This window comes from Tiliqua scincoides, chromosome 3, assembly GCF_035046505.1.
Source record: "Tiliqua scincoides isolate rTilSci1 chromosome 3, rTilSci1.hap2, whole genome shotgun sequence".
In the NCBI taxonomy this organism is placed as follows: domain Eukaryota; kingdom Metazoa; phylum Chordata; class Lepidosauria; order Squamata; family Scincidae; genus Tiliqua; species Tiliqua scincoides.
In genome coordinates, this window is record NC_089823.1 from 127,881,308 (window position 1) to 127,901,427 (window position 20,120).

Sequence of the window (20,120 nt, forward strand, 5' to 3'; positions counted from 1 at the left end):
TTAACAGCCCAATCCTATCCCTAGCGGCGCCTCCAGGTGCAGCAGCGCCAAAATGGCAACTGCTATACCCAACGGCCTCCCCTGGGGCTGCTGGAGGTCTCTTTGGGGGAAGGGGATATTTGTCCCTTCCCACGAAGAAAGCCCCAGGCCCCACAATGAGTGCATCCTCCTCTCCAGGTGTCATGGACATGCCTTACTGCAAGTTTGAGACACCCAGCGCCAGTGCTAGAGCTCAGCGCCAGCTCTGGAGGCCCATAGGATTGGGGTTTAGTTTCTTCCTTCCCACCCTCTTACACAAAACTGGCACCACACTGTGCTTGAAGGAGCGATAAGCCCATGGATGGACTGAAGGGGGAACTTTCTGCTCCACATGATCAACTTCCAGGCTTACTGAATGTGGTGGGCCACTATGCATGGTTGGTGGTCTGTATTTGGTTTGGTAGATCACAAGTTATGTATGCCTGTTCTCATGAATGTGAGATCACCAGAGGAGATAGGCTCCTTTGCCCCTGCCCTTTCTTCTTGCTGGCATCAACTTTTTAAAACATCTGATTCCCTTTCAGATAGCAGACATTTTATAAAACATTTGCAAATCATGTAATTTCTGAAGCTGACAGCTGCCCTAATAAATCTGAGGAACTGGCAGCCATGGGGAATGTTTCATATTAGCTGCTTCACTAAGCCAAAGCTGTTGTGGAGTTCAGTTGGACCCGCCACCCCTTGTATTTTTTAGTTTCCACTATTGTGTCTCTCAAGTCATGTTTTCCTGCTGAACGCGGTTATAGGAAATTGGTAATGCATCGCTTTTTCTCTTGCATGGTCATCAATGGATTTGTGGATTTAGAGTATAATCCACCTGGAAGTTGTCCTGTAGAAGCTCCACCAAAATGAATGGGGTTTGAATAAAATTAAGAATCGTCTCCACCCTCACTCTTGTTCCCTTAAGGACAAGATAGCAACCCCCGCCCCAGCCATTCAACATACAGAAGGTTTTCTGAAAAGGGCAGAAAACAAACACCATAAAAGCATTGTGGAGATGTGGTTGTGTCAGAAAAACAATTACAAAACAAAACTGCTAAAAGCAGCTTCACAACACACTGATTCATAGCCCTCATCATGAAGTGCAAGAACGTTCAAAGGCACATAATTGTAACCACATCCCAAAATTACCTTCACAAAAAGGTCAAACAAAAAAGTAAAAAGACACTAACTGCTAACATTTTGATTTCAGCCAGAAAGTACAATGAATTGACATAAATGGAATTTATTTCACTTTACCTAAACAAAATTATTTTTTTAATTCTATTTACTCTACCTCAACAAATTTATGAAAGTTTGGCTATGCTAAGCAAGAGTGACTTACCTGAGGTTAATACACACTGAGCTCAAGGCTATGGCTGAGTGGTGATGTACGTATTTTTTAAAGGCCTGGCCTCCGACATCCTATCCATAGTCCCTATTTGGTGGCTTTTCAACCACTTACCTTTGCATCTCAGTCTTGTGCCAGTTTACCCAGTAGCAGAGCTAGATGGGTGGGCCAAAAATGGTAAGTGATGCAGGTGCCACAAACACAGTGTAAGCAGCTCCTTCCACTCCTGGTTGGAGCCGTTCCAGGTAGTGACTACAACATGCAGGAGACACTGGCGCAATCCAGTGCAGGATTGTAACCATAAGCGACTCAGGCTCTGGGTAAGGGCCACTGGCCCCTATGGGTCTCCTCGAACTTGCGCCATCTCTTGAGCTGGTGCAAGTCCGAGGAGAGCGGAGCAGTTTGAAGTCGCTCCATTCTCCCCAGGAACAGCGGTTGGGATCCGGCAGTTATGGAGCCCCGCCTCCCGCTCCCCTGCACCTGGGGCTGCCCACCGCCCTCCCTTCCCCCACCCAGGAACGCCTTCCTTCTACCTCCTCCCCACGTCCCCCCACCTACCTTTCTTCCTTGCGTTGGCCCAACCGGTTCGACACAACTCCTGAGGAGGAAGCCAAGAGAGGAAACAGGCACGGAGGCTTGAGGAGGCCTCCGCAGGCTGGTGCTTCTTTGAGCGCTGGCCCGGCTTCCTCCTGAGGAGGGGCAAATGTGCCTTATGGCGTGTTTGCGACCCTCCTGTGCCAGCGCAAAGGTCTTGCATCAGCCCATGGGTGCCTTTGGATTGTGCCCACTGTCTGGTTCGATGAGCACCTGTGCATTGCTGTCGCTGCCCAGAATGGCTCCAACAGTGAGTGGGAGGGGCCTTTACTCAGAGCATTGTAGCACCTGCAATACTTACTGTTTTGCCCCACCTGCCACTATTAATGCATTATAGCAAAAAAGAAAAGAGGAGGAAGAGATTAAAATAGACTACTCATTATAATCTTGTACATTTTGCATTGATTCATATGCCACTATGAGGCATATCACACACAGACTCTCTCTCTCTCTCTCTCTCTCTCTCTCTCCTTACTTCATAGGACTGTTGTGAAAATAAAAATGAAATATCCCTTTTTGCAACACACTGTCCACCCTTAAGAAAAGAGTGCTACACTAATAAATAAATAGAACTGTAGTTATTAATCACTATTATGATGCATTAAATGCTGTTTCAATGTGGATTTTTTAAAATCACATTTATATATTGTGCACATCTAAGGATAGTTGGGAGTGGGGAAGAACATGGAGAGAGGGACTTGGGATTCAATATCAAACATTGCCCATGGAGTTGTGTGCCAATCTTATCTGCCTTTCACCCTAACCTACCTCACAGTTGTTGTGAAAACAAAAATGACAATCAATCAGTTACATTTTACTAAGATGTTACTTGTGGTATCTTTTAATCTATTCCAGCATTATTCCCTGCAATACCTTCCTGCTGTTCTTTCCACTTTACATGCCCCAAATCACATCTTGCAGATACTGTCCTGAGATTTTACTTAGCACAGTTCACAATATGCTCACTGGGGAAGCAGAGATGCTAATCTTAGTGCCAGACAGCAAAAATTGCACCCTCCCCCAACCCAAATAAAAGGAAAATAAAGCTGTCCCAGGACATACACATGCTCAGTTTTAAAGGAACATTTTATTACAGAACATTGGCCACCTTCTTAAAGCTCTGTATTTAATTTCAGAGTAAAAAGTTTGTTTTGAAGCAAGCATTTTGTCTCAGATTGCTTTCATTGACATTCTTCCGCTAATTTCAGCGATCTGACTTATATGAAAGCAGCATAAAGTATATTCACACCACAGCAAGAGTTGGCAAGGCCGGCACAAGGACACGTACTAGCCTCCCTGCGCTGGAGCAAGACCCAGCAATGGCAAGTTTGCACCACCGTCGGACTACTGGCGCGGGGAGGACAAGGACATTTCATGGATGTTCTGGGGCGGAGGGAGGTGGTGGGTGGACCAAGTCCAGGAGGGCAATGGGACTAGCATCTAGCACTTAGGCTGGATCCTAATCACCCTCCCAAGCTCAGGGTAAGGGGAAAAAATCCCCTTTCCCCAAGTTGTGCCTCCAACCCTGCGCTGGACATAGCATAAGCCAGCCGCCTACCTGTTCCAGTGCAGGTTAGGATTGGATTGCCCATGTATCTTAAAGGATTCTTAGACTTTTCTCCCTTTACTATTTGTCTCAGTGGTGTACCTAGCACCACTGCTACCTGGGGAGAACTGCTCCCACTGCCCCACCTTTGGCTGCCTGAAGCCATGCGTAGACCTGGCCTCCGCCTTGAGACCCCCCTGGGGAGGCCAAGTCTACCTAGAATTTGAAGTAGCAGGTAGACCTGGCCTCCACCTTGAGATTCCCTGGGGGGAGACCCAGTTTACCCAATATTTGAGGGGACAGACACACTCTCTTATGGCATGCACCTGGCATGAACTGCCCCCTGCCCCACCCTTGATAGGCTACTGACTTGTCTTATTCCAAGATCCCTGCTCTCTGTTGTTCCTCTCTCTATACTACTCCTAAAACAATGAGGATAGCTGGGAAGGATTCCCCTGTGCCCACGCTGTTATTCAATGAGAGAAGCAAACAGCTAAGGAAAACTGACAATTTATATGCATCCTTCAAGAAAGCAAAAAAGAATCCAAATGCCACTACAGCTAGTGTGGTGCAGTGGTCAGCGTGTTGGAGGAAGAATAAAGGACCCGAGTTCAAATCCCCCCCTTCAGTCATGAAGCTCACTGGGCGATCTTGGGGCTTTCACTATCTCCCAGCCTACACTACCTAACAACATAGCTGAGAGTAATGGTGTACTGCCAAATGTTAAAATGCAGGAACTTGTCATGACATTCCCCACTAAGCCTAAGAAAACAAAACAAAAAAATCAACTTGAAATCTCTTCATTTGAGTGTTTTCTTCTCCTGCCACTCTTTGTACATTGAAACACGCTACATTTCATGGAAAGATCTAGTTCACTTCATTCCAAACTTCTGACGTGGGCTGCAACTGTTTTAAACAAATGTAAAACATGTGAAGAACAGGGTGCAAGCAGTCATGGTGGCAGTGCTGCAGGAAGCCACAGCACGGTGATCCTGGTTTGAGCGCTTGCTTCAATGAGTGATGAGAATAGGATCGCTCCTCCTCCCATCTCCATTTTGCCCCAAAGGACAAGGAGGCAGCAGAGGCCAAACAATCTCTCCATGCCCCTCACCTGAAGCTCCACAGTCTGCTGCTGTTCACCCAGTCATTTCTTCAAACACACAGGCTGGGTGGAGCATCCTGGAAGTGAATGTGGGAGAATGTTCCCACCTCCAGCTCCGCTGGATGGTCCCTTCCCTTCCCTGCTTCTTGCCCTGACTAGCCTGGGAAGGCAAGGGAGAGGAAGTGGCCAGGCAGGCCTCCATTACACAAGGGGAGAGGGCAATTCCAAGCACCATATGCCTGTGGACTGAGCCTGTGAGGGAGGATAGAGGCAACACAAGCACAGATGATCTGGTTCAGTCAGGTGAAGGGATATAATGGTCTCTATCATTTCAAATGGTCTATCTGTCCATCTTATTCCCAGTCCTCCATCCAGAGAGGAGAGAGAGGCAGGAAGGGTTTGATTGGTACAGGAGGGAATGGGGAACTACCTTTGCCATACCAATTCAGACTGGTCCCGGTGAGGGAGGGGTGAGAGAGACTGAAAGAGGAAAATCAGCAGCAGTGACACTGCACTGACAGAAGAGGGCAGAACGGTGAGCAGATAAGTTCTCGTCTCTTCATCACATTGCCAGCTCACCACTGCTCAGGTAGCTCCAACAAAGAGCAGACATGCACAGACTACTGTTGGCAACTGTGTGTAGTGTGGGAGCCAGGGAAGGTGCTTTGGGCAATGGTGGGGGCAGAGAAGCATTCAGCAGACAATGCTCTTCAGCCAGGAGATTCAGACAGGCAGTGGGCCAGCTGAGCTGGCATGACGCACGGAGACCTCTGTGATGGTGGGTTTTGCCATCCAGCTTAATCTGCCACCTGAACTGACCACTTTGCCACATCTCATGGGAAGATGGATACTGTCAAATATATACAAGCAATAAGTGCCATCTGACTGTTTTGTTTGAAAGGCTCTAAAACTGCTCAACCATCTATACAAACTAACTATAATTTCAAAGCAAAGCAGATCTTGGGGTTTAAATAAAATGAATTGCTTCTGGATCTGCTTAATTAACATCTAAGGGTCCAATCTTATGTAATCTCAGCGCCGGTGCTGAATTTTAGCGCCGGCTCTGGGTACTGCAAACATGCCATTAGGCATGCTCATAGCACCCGAAGAGGAGGGGCTGATAGCTCCAGTCGGCACTAAGCCTCAGTGCCATGGGGAGGGCTAGCCAGCAGTCTTGCAGCGCCAGCTGGTGGTGAGTATTCTGGGGCAGGGGGAGGTGGGGAATGGGCGGAAAGGGGTGGGAGGAGGGCAGGGCAGGGGGAGGAACTGGCCCAGGGGGGCTGCAAAGCTATTTTGCTGCACCGGCAAAATAGCCAGTGTAGATTTGAGAAGCCCTGTTGCGGGGCCTGGGACTTTCCTCAGGGGAAGGGGACGAAAGTCTCCCCCCCCCCCCGAGGAGACCTCTGGCGGCCTCGGCAGTGCTGCTGGATGCAGCAGTAGCCGTTTTGGCACAGCTGCACCTGAAGGAGTCGCAGAGGCTAGGACTGGGCAGTAAGTCTCCCAAGCCCTCCATAACACTTAAGCTGCAGTCCTACATACACTAGTTGGGAATAAACCTCATTAAGCCCAGTAGGACTTACCTCCATGTAAGCATGTACAACTGTTTCCGGATCAGGCAGCACAACTGTTTGCGGCAACATATTGCCACAGGGTGTGGTGACGGCATCTGGCCTGGATGCCTTTAAAAGGGGATTGGACAAGTTTCTGGAGGAAAAATCCATTACGGGTTACAAGCCATGATGTGTATGTGCAACCTCCTGATTTTAGAAATGGGCTATGCCAGATGCAAGGGAGGACACCAGGATGCAGGTCTCTTGTTATCAGGTGTGCTCCCTGGGGCATCTGGTAGGCCGCTGTGAGATACAGGAAGCTGGACTAGATGGGCCTATGGCCTGATCCAGTGGGGCTGTTCTTATGTTCTTATATTTGCTTGCTTGTGAGGATTAGTGAAAGTGTTTAGAAATCACAAGTATACATATATTTCTATACATCATGCATCTCATGTTATACTTTTCTTTGCATTTAAAAAGCAAAACTGCATCCTTAAAAAAAGAGTGTCTAAGGAAACCCTGATAAAATAACTGTTTTATTATTTATGCTTTATTTTCATTTCATCTGACCCCTGAAATGGACTAACAAAATACTGACTGTTTTCAACAACAGTGTGCTATTCTTTTACATTATTATTTTTTTATTTTTCACTCTTTACAAATGTGAGTGTGTGTAATTAAAAAACAAATTACAGCAGAAAACTTTTATGGAGCCGCAACTGTTCTGCTGTTATTTATACGCCAGCTTCCTCTCTCACAAAGGGACCTTTTGCAGAGTTTTCCCCCTCCTGCCTCCCTAACAGCTGCTCTCAGTGTTGTATCCTGAGTGATGATGAGGTTCTGAAAGTGTTTTTTTGGAACAGATGGTTAGGAGAGTGCTGGGGTATGTGCCAGCAAAAAGCTGGGGATGTGCCAAATCCTGCAGTGACTGAGTGCTTTGGGTTCCAGCTCGCGTGCCTTTCCCCTGCCCTCTGCCCTGAGTGGCGCCAGCAGGACTTCCCAACTAGCACTCTGAACATCTGGAGTCTGCGACTGCCAGGAGAGCGAGAGAAGCGGGGGGGGGAGGATGGGGGAGGAAAACCCTCCCAGCTCCAGCTCAGTTCAGCTTCCATCTGCTCAACAATGTTACTCACTAGCAGAACAACTAATCAAAACCAAAAAGGACCCCCCCCCCCCAAGAACCTTGTGAGCTAACCAGCTGCAGGTCAACAACCTCCCCCAACCGCTAGTCACTGTTATGTTCAGAAAACTAATGAAGCAAGCAATATTATCTTTCAAACACTGGAGTCAGAGTGGCTGGGTGGTGGTGGAGGAGGGAGAGGGCAGCCAAGAAAACTCCATCCTCTCTGGGCTTCTAAAGGTATTTCCCCAGCAGATGAGCGATTGCAATGTACACGAGATACTTTCTGAGGGTCACATTCTGCTCCCTCATCGCTCAGGTTCACCAAGAGGTAAGATGAAGGCAATGCTTACTGTGCTCCTGCTACTTCAATGCTAGCACAAGTCATACAATGCCCAGGTCAAGCAGTCAGGGCAACACTTAGGAAGAAATAAAGTACATACAAATGTGTGGGTGATGTATGCCCCGATGCCAGGGGCTGGTATATGATGGCTCTTGGTAATGTCACTGAAGTGTCTGAAGCAAGAAGGATTTCTGAAGGACTTTAGCCTTCTCTGAGATAAGTAAATACCTAGAGCCCAAATCCTAATAAACTTTCCCACACTGACACAGTTGTGCCAACGAGGTAGGTGCTACATCCTGCAGTTGGGTGGCAGTCACAGAGGCCTCCTCAAGGTAAGGGAATGTTTTGTTCCCTTGGTGCTGAAAAGGTGGCTAGGATTGTGCCCTGAGAGCAGAATTAACAGTTAAGAGCTGAATACCATGAATAGAATGAAGCTGACCCATAGGACAAAGTTGTGAGTAGAACCACACATAGGGACTGCTGTGAGACATACCTGGGCCCCAGCAGTGAACATATGTTGTGCATGGATTCAGAAAACTGCGTTCATACCTTTTTAAACATCTTAAACATACACACTTCTAGGGACCCTGGCCCTGAAGTCAGGCTGCGATATACAGGATGTGCCTCGTTATCCATGGGGGTTCCATTCCAGAACACCCAGTGGATTAAAAAAAAAATCAGTGGAAAAATAGCTTTAAAGACCCACTTCATGGTTTCTTGCCCCCCTATTGTTGCCCCAGAATGCAATGGTATCGACACTATATTGCATGCAGCCACTAGATGGGGTGAATAATGGAATGAAATTATAATTATTTAATAGCTTGAAGGTAGGAAATTGAATTTTGGTACTTTTTTCCTTGTTACAAGGCATTTAAAGGTGGACCATGGTATCAGTTGTGAGTCAAATCAGCGGATACCGAGATCCCACCTATAACAATGACAGCCAGAACAGGTACTTGTGGTATGTATGCCTTGGTCCCCCCTTGAAGACCCTAACATGATGCAGCAAGGGTGTTGTCTGGTTCCCCACAACTACAACTATATAAATGTTAGAGATCATTCATTCATTGCCTGGCTGAGTGATGATCTGCATTCTCGGTGTCTTTTTCATACACGAATGCCCAATCCCTATGTCAGGGCATGCCATCAATGTTCTACATGAGAATGCTAACAAGAAATACACTGAACTAAAGCCCAAAGTATCTACATTCAGAGAAAGCTGCCATGGCATCTCTGACCATTTCTGACCTTGGCTCCTTTTGATCAGCCTCCTTTGGAGGTAGACTGGTGACCCTTTTTGTATCAGTCATAAACAGATTGCTCTATCACTGCCAATACAAAGAAGCAGGTGAATGTCTCTGCTCTCAGAGGAGGCTGCTGGTTGTATCTCTGCATGAGTAGACCTGCCTCCTTTCATCCAGGAGGTACCCCAGGAACAGCTGTAAGCAAAAACACATAGAGGCTCTCTTCTAAGAGCAGGTCATGATTACCCTTTCATCTTCAAAAATAAACTTTTTTTGAAAATAAAAATAAAGCAAACCTCTTATTTTAATTCAGGAAAAAGTATACATTTACTATCCAAAGTTTGGAAAATTCTACTTTCATTCTTCTCCTATTATGGATTGGGGGAGGCTAGCATATCCAGTTTGTCTGTTCAGATAGGATCAACTTGCAGGAACTGACTAAATGGGGGCTTGCTAAGTCTGAAAATCGTTTGGTATTTTCATTTTGGAAGAAGTGGGAGAGGACCAAACACACTCAGCCATTGTTTCCAACTGTAATAACAACATGAAGAAAGAAAGGGGGAAAAAAGCCAACCAATCTAGCCATAATGTCAGGAACAACAGATATAGTAGAACATCCAAAACAAAACAAAAGATTATCCACAAGCTGGTAAATGTAACATCTGCAGCTTTTGCCTGCCAGAACACGCTTCAATCAGCTACTTTTTGAGTGTGTGAAAAGCTTGCAATGCCACTGAGCGCTCGGACAAGCTTAAAAGAGCCAGAGGGAGGGAGAGAGGGAGGGAGGGGGAACAGACAGTGGGGTTACATACTGGAGTTGGGTGGGCTTGGTGGGGACTGATTATCTTGGCTCACTGAATCTTTCAACAGTACATAAGAAAATCCCGCTATTGATAGTTTCTTGGATCTAGTAGGCTGCAATCCTATGCACACTTTCCTGGGAGTAAGCCCCACTGAATACAATGGGACTTACTTCTGAGTAAACATGCATAGAATTGATCTGTAGCAGTTTAAAAACTGACAACACAGTACACACACACACACACACACACACACACACACAGACTACCCCAAAAAACAAACTAATGACAAGGTGAAAAAAGAGTATGGGTTTGTTTAAATAATTTGACTGTGGAAACCTGAGGAATAATTAGACATTTGAGACAATCATGTTAAATATGTGCTTGCTCTATTGGCCTGCAAAGCAGGGTTGGGGGTCAGGATCTACTTATTGCACCAGAAAGAGCAGTTGAGGGAAAGTGGCATAGCTAGGGCGTTGGACATCCGGGGCCCATAAATTTCAGACAACCCCATACCCCCCATACACTCCCCCCCCCACCCTCAGAAGGCCTCCTGGAGGCCTTAAAAAGGTACTTCTGGTTTTCCGCAAAAACAGAAGTGCCTTTTGGAGACCTTCTGATGCCCGGGGAGGCCACACACATCCTCAGAAGGCCTCTTTGAAACCCCTTCAAGGCATGCTACTCTGCAAATTTGACCCCCCCCCGCCCCCTTAGAAACAATATGAAAGAAACAATCTGCTGCTCCATGCAATTCTTTATCTACCTATTTCTACTATTGGAGTCTAGGTAAGGAAAATGTGCTTACTGAAATTGGCAGAGAATATCAATCAAAAATGTGAAGAAATCTGCTTTTTAATGATATTCAAAGAGTGAAGTGGAGAGTTACACTCTTTCCAGCCTTTCATTAAATAAAATGTACCTTACTGAAAGAGATATTCAAACGTATCTTCGAAACAAGCCTCTAATTCACCTCTACCATGAATTCACCAAATTCCCCTGATTTGGCTGTGAAAAAGACAGACATTCCTACCAGTAAATCCAATGCTGAGTGTGTGATCAGCAGGGCCTCCAAGAGGAATTCTGTCAGGGGGTACAAAGTTTCTTTGGGGCAAAAGAGGGAGGGGGTGAAACAGAGTAGGGGCCAATGGGGGTGGGCAGCACTTCTGTAGCAGCTGTAGTCCCGCAGCTGTGTTCCTGAGCTCCCATCCACTCCTTCATGGTAAGCAGATCCATAAGCCAAAGAGCTCCTGGAGCAGGCCAGCTTCCTCCCAGATGTGACACTGTTAAGGAATGTATGCATTCCTGGGCCTGGTGCGTGTGGCTTCTGGCAGTAATCGCTGCCATGTGCATCCAGTGCGGGCAGTGAGTCTGGGTGAGATTGGAAAATGTAAGATCCCAGGAACTTTCTGGGCCCCCTCCTTTGGCTCCCGGGCCCCCTTTTTGGCCCTGGTCCTGGGTACAAATGACCCCCTTTACCCCCCTCTCCTAGGCCCTGGTTATCAGCCTTGCCCCTTCCTCCATGTGTCAAGTATGTTGATGCCTTTTTAAAATGTCATTTAATTGAAATGTACACTGGAGTCCTCTTGTTTTCTTGAACAGTGCAATCATTTAGTTTTTTCAAGGGGCAAAACTGCATCAGTAATGGGGAGGTGCTTTTCAGGATATCACAAGGGCGAGCCAGGGTGCTGGTACTCAGCATGCTTCCTCTGCAAACTGCCAGAACAACTTTTCACTTCGTTCAGACCAGGAAGAAAATTCACATCTGACAAGAACACAGCAAGCGCATTTCCCCAGTAACCCTACTGTTCAAGCTCTGTACATTTATATATATATTTAGGTAATTGTTTCAAAAAAAAAAAGTAAGGAAGAAAGCATCATCCAGCTCAACTTAAGAGCCGTCTGGTCTCTTGCAGCCCCTGTTAAGACTTACAGCTGCGTTTAGGTCAGGCACTGACACAGTCACTTGCAATAACCTGAGGTGTACACACAACTCCCACTGAAAACACAAACCAGCTTCAGACATTCCATGAATGTATGAAACTGCTTATACAGAATCAGGCCATCAGTCCATCTTGCCCAGTCTTGTGGACTGCACCAACTGTCAGCAGCTCTCCAGGCGCTCATGCAGAGGTGTTGGGAAGATTTTTAAACTTAGGAGGCCAGGAACCAAACCTGAAACTTTCTGTATCCAAAGCTGCAGCCCTTCCATTATTCTTCCGGCAGCAGAAAGGTTTCTGATTGGTTAAAACTAGCCAATCAATTACAACTAGTTGCTTTCCAGACAACAACACCCCTCCCCTCCAGGTTGCCTTTTTGCAGTGGATGGTGTCTGTGTGTGAACAGAGGCTTGCCTCCCACCTCTGAAGTAATTACCAGGACAGTGAAATGGGGAATAACAGGCTTGTTAAGACGAGGTCAAGAGTGGGGAAGAGCAATTAGTAGAATAGATGTGAGGGAGAGCAGATATGCTTGGGATTGCTGTTCCCTTATGCTTTCTTGAGGCAAACTGGTCCCAGGGCCTCCAGCTCACCTAGCAGTGGCAGACTTCATTTGATCATTCATTTGATGGGACAAATGCCCCAGGCATGGAGCCTCTTGCACCTTTAGGACCCCGTGGAAGCCTCTTTGAGGCTCCTGACAGGGTCAGAAACCGTGATTCTGGTTTTCCAGAAGCACAGTTTAAAGCATCGGGGAACCTCAGAGAGGCTTCCCTGACGTGTCCTAGAGTCGTGTGAGGTTCCATCATGCTCCAGGTAAGTGGGGAGGGCAGATTTGTGCACAGGGGGGGCAGCGACATCCTGTGGGGGGCACCGTCACGGATATTTGCCCTGGAGCGCAGGGCTGGGGAGGTCCGCCACTGTCATCTAGGACAGCTGCTGCCACCACCAGCGTATCATCTTTACTGTCTGTTGGCTTGCTTACTTTTCATTGCCCTTCCATGCAATATCCCAGAGGACCAGCATTTCTTCACTGTGCCTGTATCTTTGAATCTGTCTCTTTTGTTCCCTATTTTCTTCTTCTTCCTCCAGCTGTCTCTGTGTCTTAACCCCTTCGGATAGTCTCTTTCTCAAGTCTGAATCTCTCCTCGCACTGTCTTTTTGCACTCCCCCGCCCGCCCGCCCGCCCGCCTGCCTGCCTGCCTGCCCTGTGACAAACATTTGGTGCTAATTTCATTCAAATGCATTTCCTCAGCCCCCTGATCCAGCCATATCACATGCTGACAAAGAGAAAGGGAGGTGGATGGGAGAATATCAAATGCATTCCTAAACATGATTTGCACAAAAGCAAACAGAAATAACACTGGGGAACAGAAGAGGCAATCCTTAGCAGGGCAAAAGGTTTAAAATATTCCTCAGTTTAGCTATGCATTTACCATCCAGCTGATTTATGACCCTGCATGACAACGAGGTCCTGAATGCAGACAGGAAGTTCACTTGAAGTTTATAGAACCTTTTTTGTCATAAAACTTTGAATAAAGGCATCAATCTTTCTTTTAATTTACCCATGTCACTTTCCGGGAGGAAGACTGGCAGAATGCTTGGTTTCCTCTTGAGCACAGCTTGGTGATGATTTCAGCTAATTGGCTCAGAGTTTAAGGAACCCAAAGGAATGCAGCATTTGATTTGTTTGGGTGTTGTTTCTTTAAGGTGCCCCATTGGTTTCTCAGGGTATATACTTGTTTATAGAACCTGTACATACAGACATCTCCAAGGGATTCTTCACAGGATCACATTAGCCTCTGTGTGCCTACACATACTTTCCAGGGACTCTTTTCAGCCCCTCTTAAAAGGAACTTCCATACTGCAGAACTGTGCCCATAAATCTGGATAACCCATTTCACTTGCTTTTGTCCATATGATTTTAACACACTGTGATTCTGAGCTGATCTCATAGGTGAGCAAAAGCAAGCGTAGGGAGAAGCTGCAGCTTGAGCATAGGAATCTGCTATTACTCTTTGAACTGGACCACAAGCTGCATCCCAGGTGTGTGCTATTCATGGTAGCATACACCAAGACCAAACACATTGCTAATGTAATGTGTAGCTTGGCTTTTGGATTAAACAGACAAATCAGCTGACTGGTGGAACGCTTAGGATCTGTAAAGAGTAGCTTAGAGATAGCTTAAAAAAAAAGAATTACAGCAGGAAGCCAAAATCCATCAAGTATTATTCTTGTATTCAAATGCAGAAAGGAATTGAGGGGAATAAGAAACCTCAGTCTGAGTGTGTGTAAAGAAAAAAATGAAAGGATTCAAAAATTTACACTGGAGAAAACTCACAGGAGAAAGACAGTAAGAACAAGAAAAAGAAAATATTCATAACAAGAAGAAGAAAATGTTCATAAAATGAAGAGCTACAGGAGTTGCCCATTCATTTACAACTGACCGTTGTTTTCTTCTCTCATCTGAAACATACCTTTCTTTTTTTAGACCTTCCTTCGGCTTGCAAGGTCCTAGTGCACTGCTCCACACATTCAGAGAAGCTCATGTTACTGTGGTCAGCGCTGTAATCCAGGTCGGCAAGTTTGGCCAAGGAGAGGATATAGTTGCATGCTATCCTCAGGATGGCCAATTTGGATAACTTCTGCCCATAGGAATAGCAGGGAACCTAGAAAGGGCAATAAGAGTAAATTAGACTGGACCATTAACATTCAGTGCTTGGAAAGGTACCTAAAGTCTTACCATGATTTTTTAGCTTGATCCATAAGTAAGAACTGCAGCAAAAGACAGCCTTTCCATACTTCATATGAAATGAATTTGTTGCAATAAATGAAATGACTTTTGTGATTCAGCAGGACTGTTTTAGCATCTGAAAAATGCAACTGTTGTTGCTATCAAGCTCAAGAGATGTTCAACAGTTGTCATGGGTTACACAGGGCAAACTTTCAATGTATGAGTTCTGCATGTCCTGCTCAGTACATGTAATTCTGGCTACTGCCTTATACCTAAAGCTCACAGCAAGTTCCTACAGAAGCCACTGACCTTCATTCCTAGCCTGCAGTTGCAGACATCTAATTGCTGCAGAAACATCTACAAGATCAAGTCTCTAGATGAGCTGATGCAATGTGAAAATTAGTAGTAGAAATCATACTTAAATTTTCAGCTAATCTGTGTGTTTCAACTGTCCTGGAACATTTGTTTGGAAGGACACTTATCAAAACCTAGCTGTGAAGGAATATTGAAGATGGACACTAGCCTTTTTCAAAGAGATGAAGGCAACTTGAAAGAAAAATCACCTCATGGAATGTGCACTTCTCCCACTTTCATCTCCAATAACCAGTAGCTTACAGGTTTTTATTCTTGTTTCAAAAGCTTCCACATCCTGTTTGGCCAGAGGAGACAGTGGGACAAAAGAAATATATGGGAAACAAAAGCCCTCCCAGTCCTGTTGCAACTCTTTTAAAAACAGTTAAGTGCCTCCAGCACAACAGGATCACAACAGGGTCATATGTGTTGGTTAATCTTGCCTGTTTTGTTCTGGTGCTCTATATATGGAAAAGCATACTTGGAATTTTGGAAGTCATTGCTTATAAAGATAGATGGGATTATCTTTGTGTCAATTCATTGTAAAATGCGTGTGCGTGGGGGGGCAGAAAGAAATTGCTTGGGGCTGGACTTATCTGATCTGGGGGAGGGCTGTTCAATGGACACAGCGCTGGGCGTTGGACGAGAGAGGCCAGAAAGGCCTCACTAGGGCAGGACGTGGGCTGTAGCCCTTTGAGCAGAGTGTGCCTGCATGTGCTGGAACAGCCAGGAAGCATCAAGTATCTGCAAGACCTTTCTAGTCCTCCAGAAAAGTGGGCTTAGAACCAGAAGGCAACCCACCAAGTTGGTGGGTGGAACTAGGAAGGGGGAAGGAGCATCTAAGGCCAGGGAAATATAAGGAGAGGGCCAAGTAAGAGACAGGGTTGGCTCAGATCTGGAGACTAGGTGGATGGGAGGAGCCTGAACCTTGTGAGTCTGGAGGAACAAACAGTTCTCCCTCTATTCTGAGGTCTGTGGGAGGAAAACGACAGTGCTGTATAGATGTCAGGTAGGTGTGGCCCTGGAGGCCTTATGTAAGCTGCTGCTCCATATGAGTGGGGATACAGGTGATGGGCAATAGCCCAAGACGCTCCTTCTTGGTGCTCTGACATAAATGGGATAAATAATTTAGGTATCCACAATGACAAAATCTGCATTATTTGCCTTGTCTCAGGGCCCAATCCTAACCAGTGCAAGTCGGCTTACCGCTGGTGTGCACTGTTGCAAACGTGCCATAAGGCATGTTTGTGGGCCCTAGCAGTGGTGCTCCACTGGTGCTAGCCAATGTTGGGCTACTGCATGTGGAGCACTGGAGCTCTACTGCTCAGCGGTTGTGCGGACCAATTTCAGTCCCCATTCATTTCAATGAATATTTTATTTTTAATAGACTTGGTGCTACCATGGTATGTGACTGCAGTTGTTTAACTCAAAAGTGTTCTTTTCTGTTTTCCCAAAAATAACCCTTACCTTTCCCGAGTTCCTGTCATTTTGGTGCTTTTTACTAAAAAGTGGAATTGCAACAAAGACAGACTTGGCTAAACTTACCTGGGAGTACTTCCCACTGAACTCAGTGAGACTTATTTCTGAGTCAAGAGAGACATATAAACCAGGCTGGGAATGTTCAGAATTGCCTTTTTGTTACAGAACAGCATATAGCAAGATAAATTAGTTAAGCCTTAACAATGTGAAAAAGAATAACCTGAACATGACCCCATGTACATATAATAGCTTGCTGAGGCTTGAATTAATGTGAGCATATGTGTGGTATGCCTGCTATTAGCTTTTGGTATACTGTGGCTAAAACTGCAGTCCTGTGCACACTTAACTTGGGTCCTGTTGGGACTTACTTCTAAGCAAACATGCCTAGGATTGCACAGCACTGAGTAAAAGTCTAAGGGCTCAATCCTAACCAATTTTCCAGCACTGACCTAGCTGCAATGCAGGCACAAAGTAAAGTAACAAACATGCCCTTATCTTGAGGAGACCTCCTTGACTGCCTCCCCACTGCAGGATGCAGTGCATGCCACATTGGCACAGCTATGTCAGTGCTGGAAAGTTGGTTAGGACTGTGCCCTAAGTTAATGTGTGCCTGGCATTAAGGATCTGGACGATGGCATTTTTGCCTTTCAGACCTCTCTATAGCCTATTTCTAAATACATGGGTTATGCATGGAGATGTCAGAGGGTTGGCTCCTTAAACTTGTGGGAATGAGCATGGGCATGCACAATCTCCCCTCCACCTGCTGTCACCAAATCAATTGGATTCTCTTCCTTCTGATGAACTTGGATGGTCCTTTCTCATGATTCTTTTAAGAATGGGAACAGAGGACAAATGCAGTCATGTTTACTTTTTTCTTATTATTTGAAGAGTTCTTTATCCCTAAAAAAATGCTGTGATATAAGGTCAGAGGGGGATGTGGAAGGGAATGATATAAGGAATGTTTGCTAGTCTGCTGCAGCAAAAACAGCAGAGACCACTTCATCTGATGAAGCAAACGGTAATCTATCAACATTCGTACTGAAACAAACTGGTCTTTAAGGTGCTACAGACTATTTATTGTTTTATAGGTAGGGTTTGACCTGCTGACATCATAGGGCTGGACAGATTTATATCAGCTTAAATTTTCTTCTGACATTTCACTCAAGGTTTTCAAGTTTTTCCGCCTCTGCCTTTGTACAATCACTCCTTCCAAACTACAGAGACCAGTCTGTCTTTCACCCCCTTTCGGGTGACAATTTGAGGGTTAGATATTTGATGGGGAGTTTTTTCCTTTAGCTCCCATTGGTGAGAGCTAAGCCTGGAAGAAAACATGCCCTGTCACTCTAACTCTGCTCAGGAGTGATATACTGCCTCACCTCCTGCTATCTGGAGGGCTTAATTTTATTAACCACATTTGTATCCCACCCTTTCTCCCAAGAACCTTAAGGGTTATCCCACTTTACACTACAAACTTGTGAGACAAGTTAGTAAGATGCTATTAAAGTTGCAATCCTATTCTCACAGCACTACTAGACATCAGTGACTTGTTTTCCATCTCAGTATTAATAATAATAATAGAATGTCATGTTTATGTTCATATACATGATTAGATCGAGTTGCAATAAGATATTGATGCTGTACTTGTTTTATTCTGCTGATCAATTGTACATATCTTCCAGGAGGAAAAGTGACAACTCTAGGTACCTGTGATGTCTCACCTTTGATTTTGTGTCTTGTGCTGCTTTCCCAAAAGAAGTGGATGGGTGCAATATTAGTGTACAGATTTCAAGTACTGAGATGCTTCTCTTTACTTCCTGACAAGCTGGCTGGTAAAAATGAATTTATTTCAGTACTTCAGGGAAAGACTCCCAGCTTTTTAAGACACTGTTGTATGATGACAAGGAAGGAATGAGAGATAGCCTTAAGACCAACAAGTAAGCTGGAGGCTGTATATACATCTTTGTCCTAGCTGATAACAAGGATTAATTGATGTAAGATGTACCAGGCCCATTTCATCCCTTGGAGACTTGAAAGACTCTAATAAGCTTTGAAAAATGGAAAGTCTTTCACCTAACTTAATCTGTTTGTGATTTTCAGGGCACAATCCTAACCCCTTATGTCAGTGCCAATGGGACATGTGCTGCATCCTGCAGTTGGGTGTCACTCACGGAGGCCTCCTCAAAGTAAGGGAATGTTTGTTCCCTTACCTCAGAGCTACACTGCCCTTATGTCAGTGCTGGAAAGCACTGACTTAAGGGGTTAGGATTGCACCCTTAGTTGATTTTATCCTTAAGCCATTTCTGCCCAATGTTGCATACCTGCAACAGGGACCAAATGTGTACAGCTGTGCGTTGGGCAAAAATGGGTTAAACATTTCCCACCAGACTGGAAATTATTATATTAATACACTTTCTAAAACAAATTATCAAATGATTACAAATAAATAGAAAATCTGTTTTCCTGAAATACTTAGCTACTTAGCTATCAGTTATCAGCTGTTATCAGCTACTTACTTATGAGGAAAGGCTACAGTGTTTGGGCCTCTTCAGCCTAGAAAAGAGACGCCTGAGGGGAGACATGATTGAGACATACAAAATTATGCAGGGGATGGACAGAGTGGATAGAGAGATGCTCTTTACACTCTCACATAACACCAGAACCAGGGGACATCCACTAAAATTGAGTGTTGGGAGAGTTAGAACAGACAAAAGAAAATATTTCTTTACTCAGCGTGTAGTTGGTCTGTGGAACTCCTTGCCACAGGATGTGGTGATGGCAACTGGCCTGGATGCCTTTAAAAGAGGATTGGACAAGTTTCTGGAGGAAAAATCCTTTACGGGTTACAAGCCATGATGTGCGTGAGCAACCTCCTGATTTTAGAAATGGGCTATGTCAGAATGCCAGATGCAAGGGAGGGCACCAGGATGAGGTCTCTTGTTATCTGGTGTGCTCCCTGGGGCATTTGGTGGGCCACTGTGAGATACAGGAAGCTGGACTAGATGGGCCTATGGCCTGATCCAGTGGGGCTGTTCTTATGTTCTTTGAGATCATCGCTATGGCAGAAAAAAGCACTTGGCCAGTCAGAAAGTCATTTTGTATATTTATCATCCAGCTGATGACTTAAATACAACCCTTGTCAGCCCAACTGCTGAGATTGGGGTAAGTCATTGTCTGTTGGGCACTCCCACCCACCTGACCAGGTCAGAGGGCAAGAAGAAATGCCTAGGTCTTTGTGAAACATCTGACTGGACACAGCCTTGATCTCATAGATCAAGGTTACTTAAGGGTGAAACCCAGATGCTTGGCTGTGTTCTGAGCAAGCCATATCAGAATGTATCTGCATTTGAACTAGTTCCACCCATCCTCCAGAGGTTTAGAGATGTGTAATGGAGTCTGAAACCTAGTGAAAGTACACTTGGGGATAAGTATGCTTGATGCATAAGGGAATTATTTGATAGAAGAGTCTACCTATAATTGTCTGTTCTACTTTGGCCAAGATCTGCACCTGGCCACTTCCAGTGTTCAAGTCATTTTATAAGCCTGCTTGTTATATCTTTCTTCCAGTTTCATGTTATTCTCCCCCCTTTCCTTTTAATAAACTCTTTTTATGGTTTAACTCAGTGGTTTTCAACCGCTGTGCTGTGGCACACTAGTGTGCCGCAAGGCAGCCCCAGGTGTGCCACGGGCCAGAGGAGGCAGGCAGCAGCTGGCAGCTGGGCGTGGGAGAAGCGGCTGCTGTGGCAGCTTTGGAAAAAGGAGCAGCTGCAGCTGCTTTGCATCTCCTGCTGCTGAGCAAGAGGAAGGCTGCAACCCGATCCTCATTTACCTGGGAGTAAGCCCTGTTGACTATTATGGGGCTTACTTCTGATGCCTAGGATTACCCAATGCCTAGGATTGGGTATGAAGTTGTTGTTACCTGCCCCGCATGCTGATTGGGCAGCCAAAGGAACC

General features: G+C 45.5%; 1 protein-coding gene across 1 annotated transcript in view; it reads right to left on the reverse strand.

Annotated features, from left to right (window-relative positions):
- The window catches only part of ATOH8 (atonal bHLH transcription factor 8), a 40,541-nt gene that overhangs the window by 9,921 nt on the left and 10,500 nt on the right, over nucleotides 1–20,120 (reverse strand). The window contains exon 2 of the mRNA XM_066620896.1: nucleotides 14,083–14,274. Within this exon, the coding sequence (XP_066476993.1) occupies nucleotides 14,083–14,274 (192 nt within the window). The remainder of the gene's footprint in view (nucleotides 1–14,082; nucleotides 14,275–20,120) is intronic.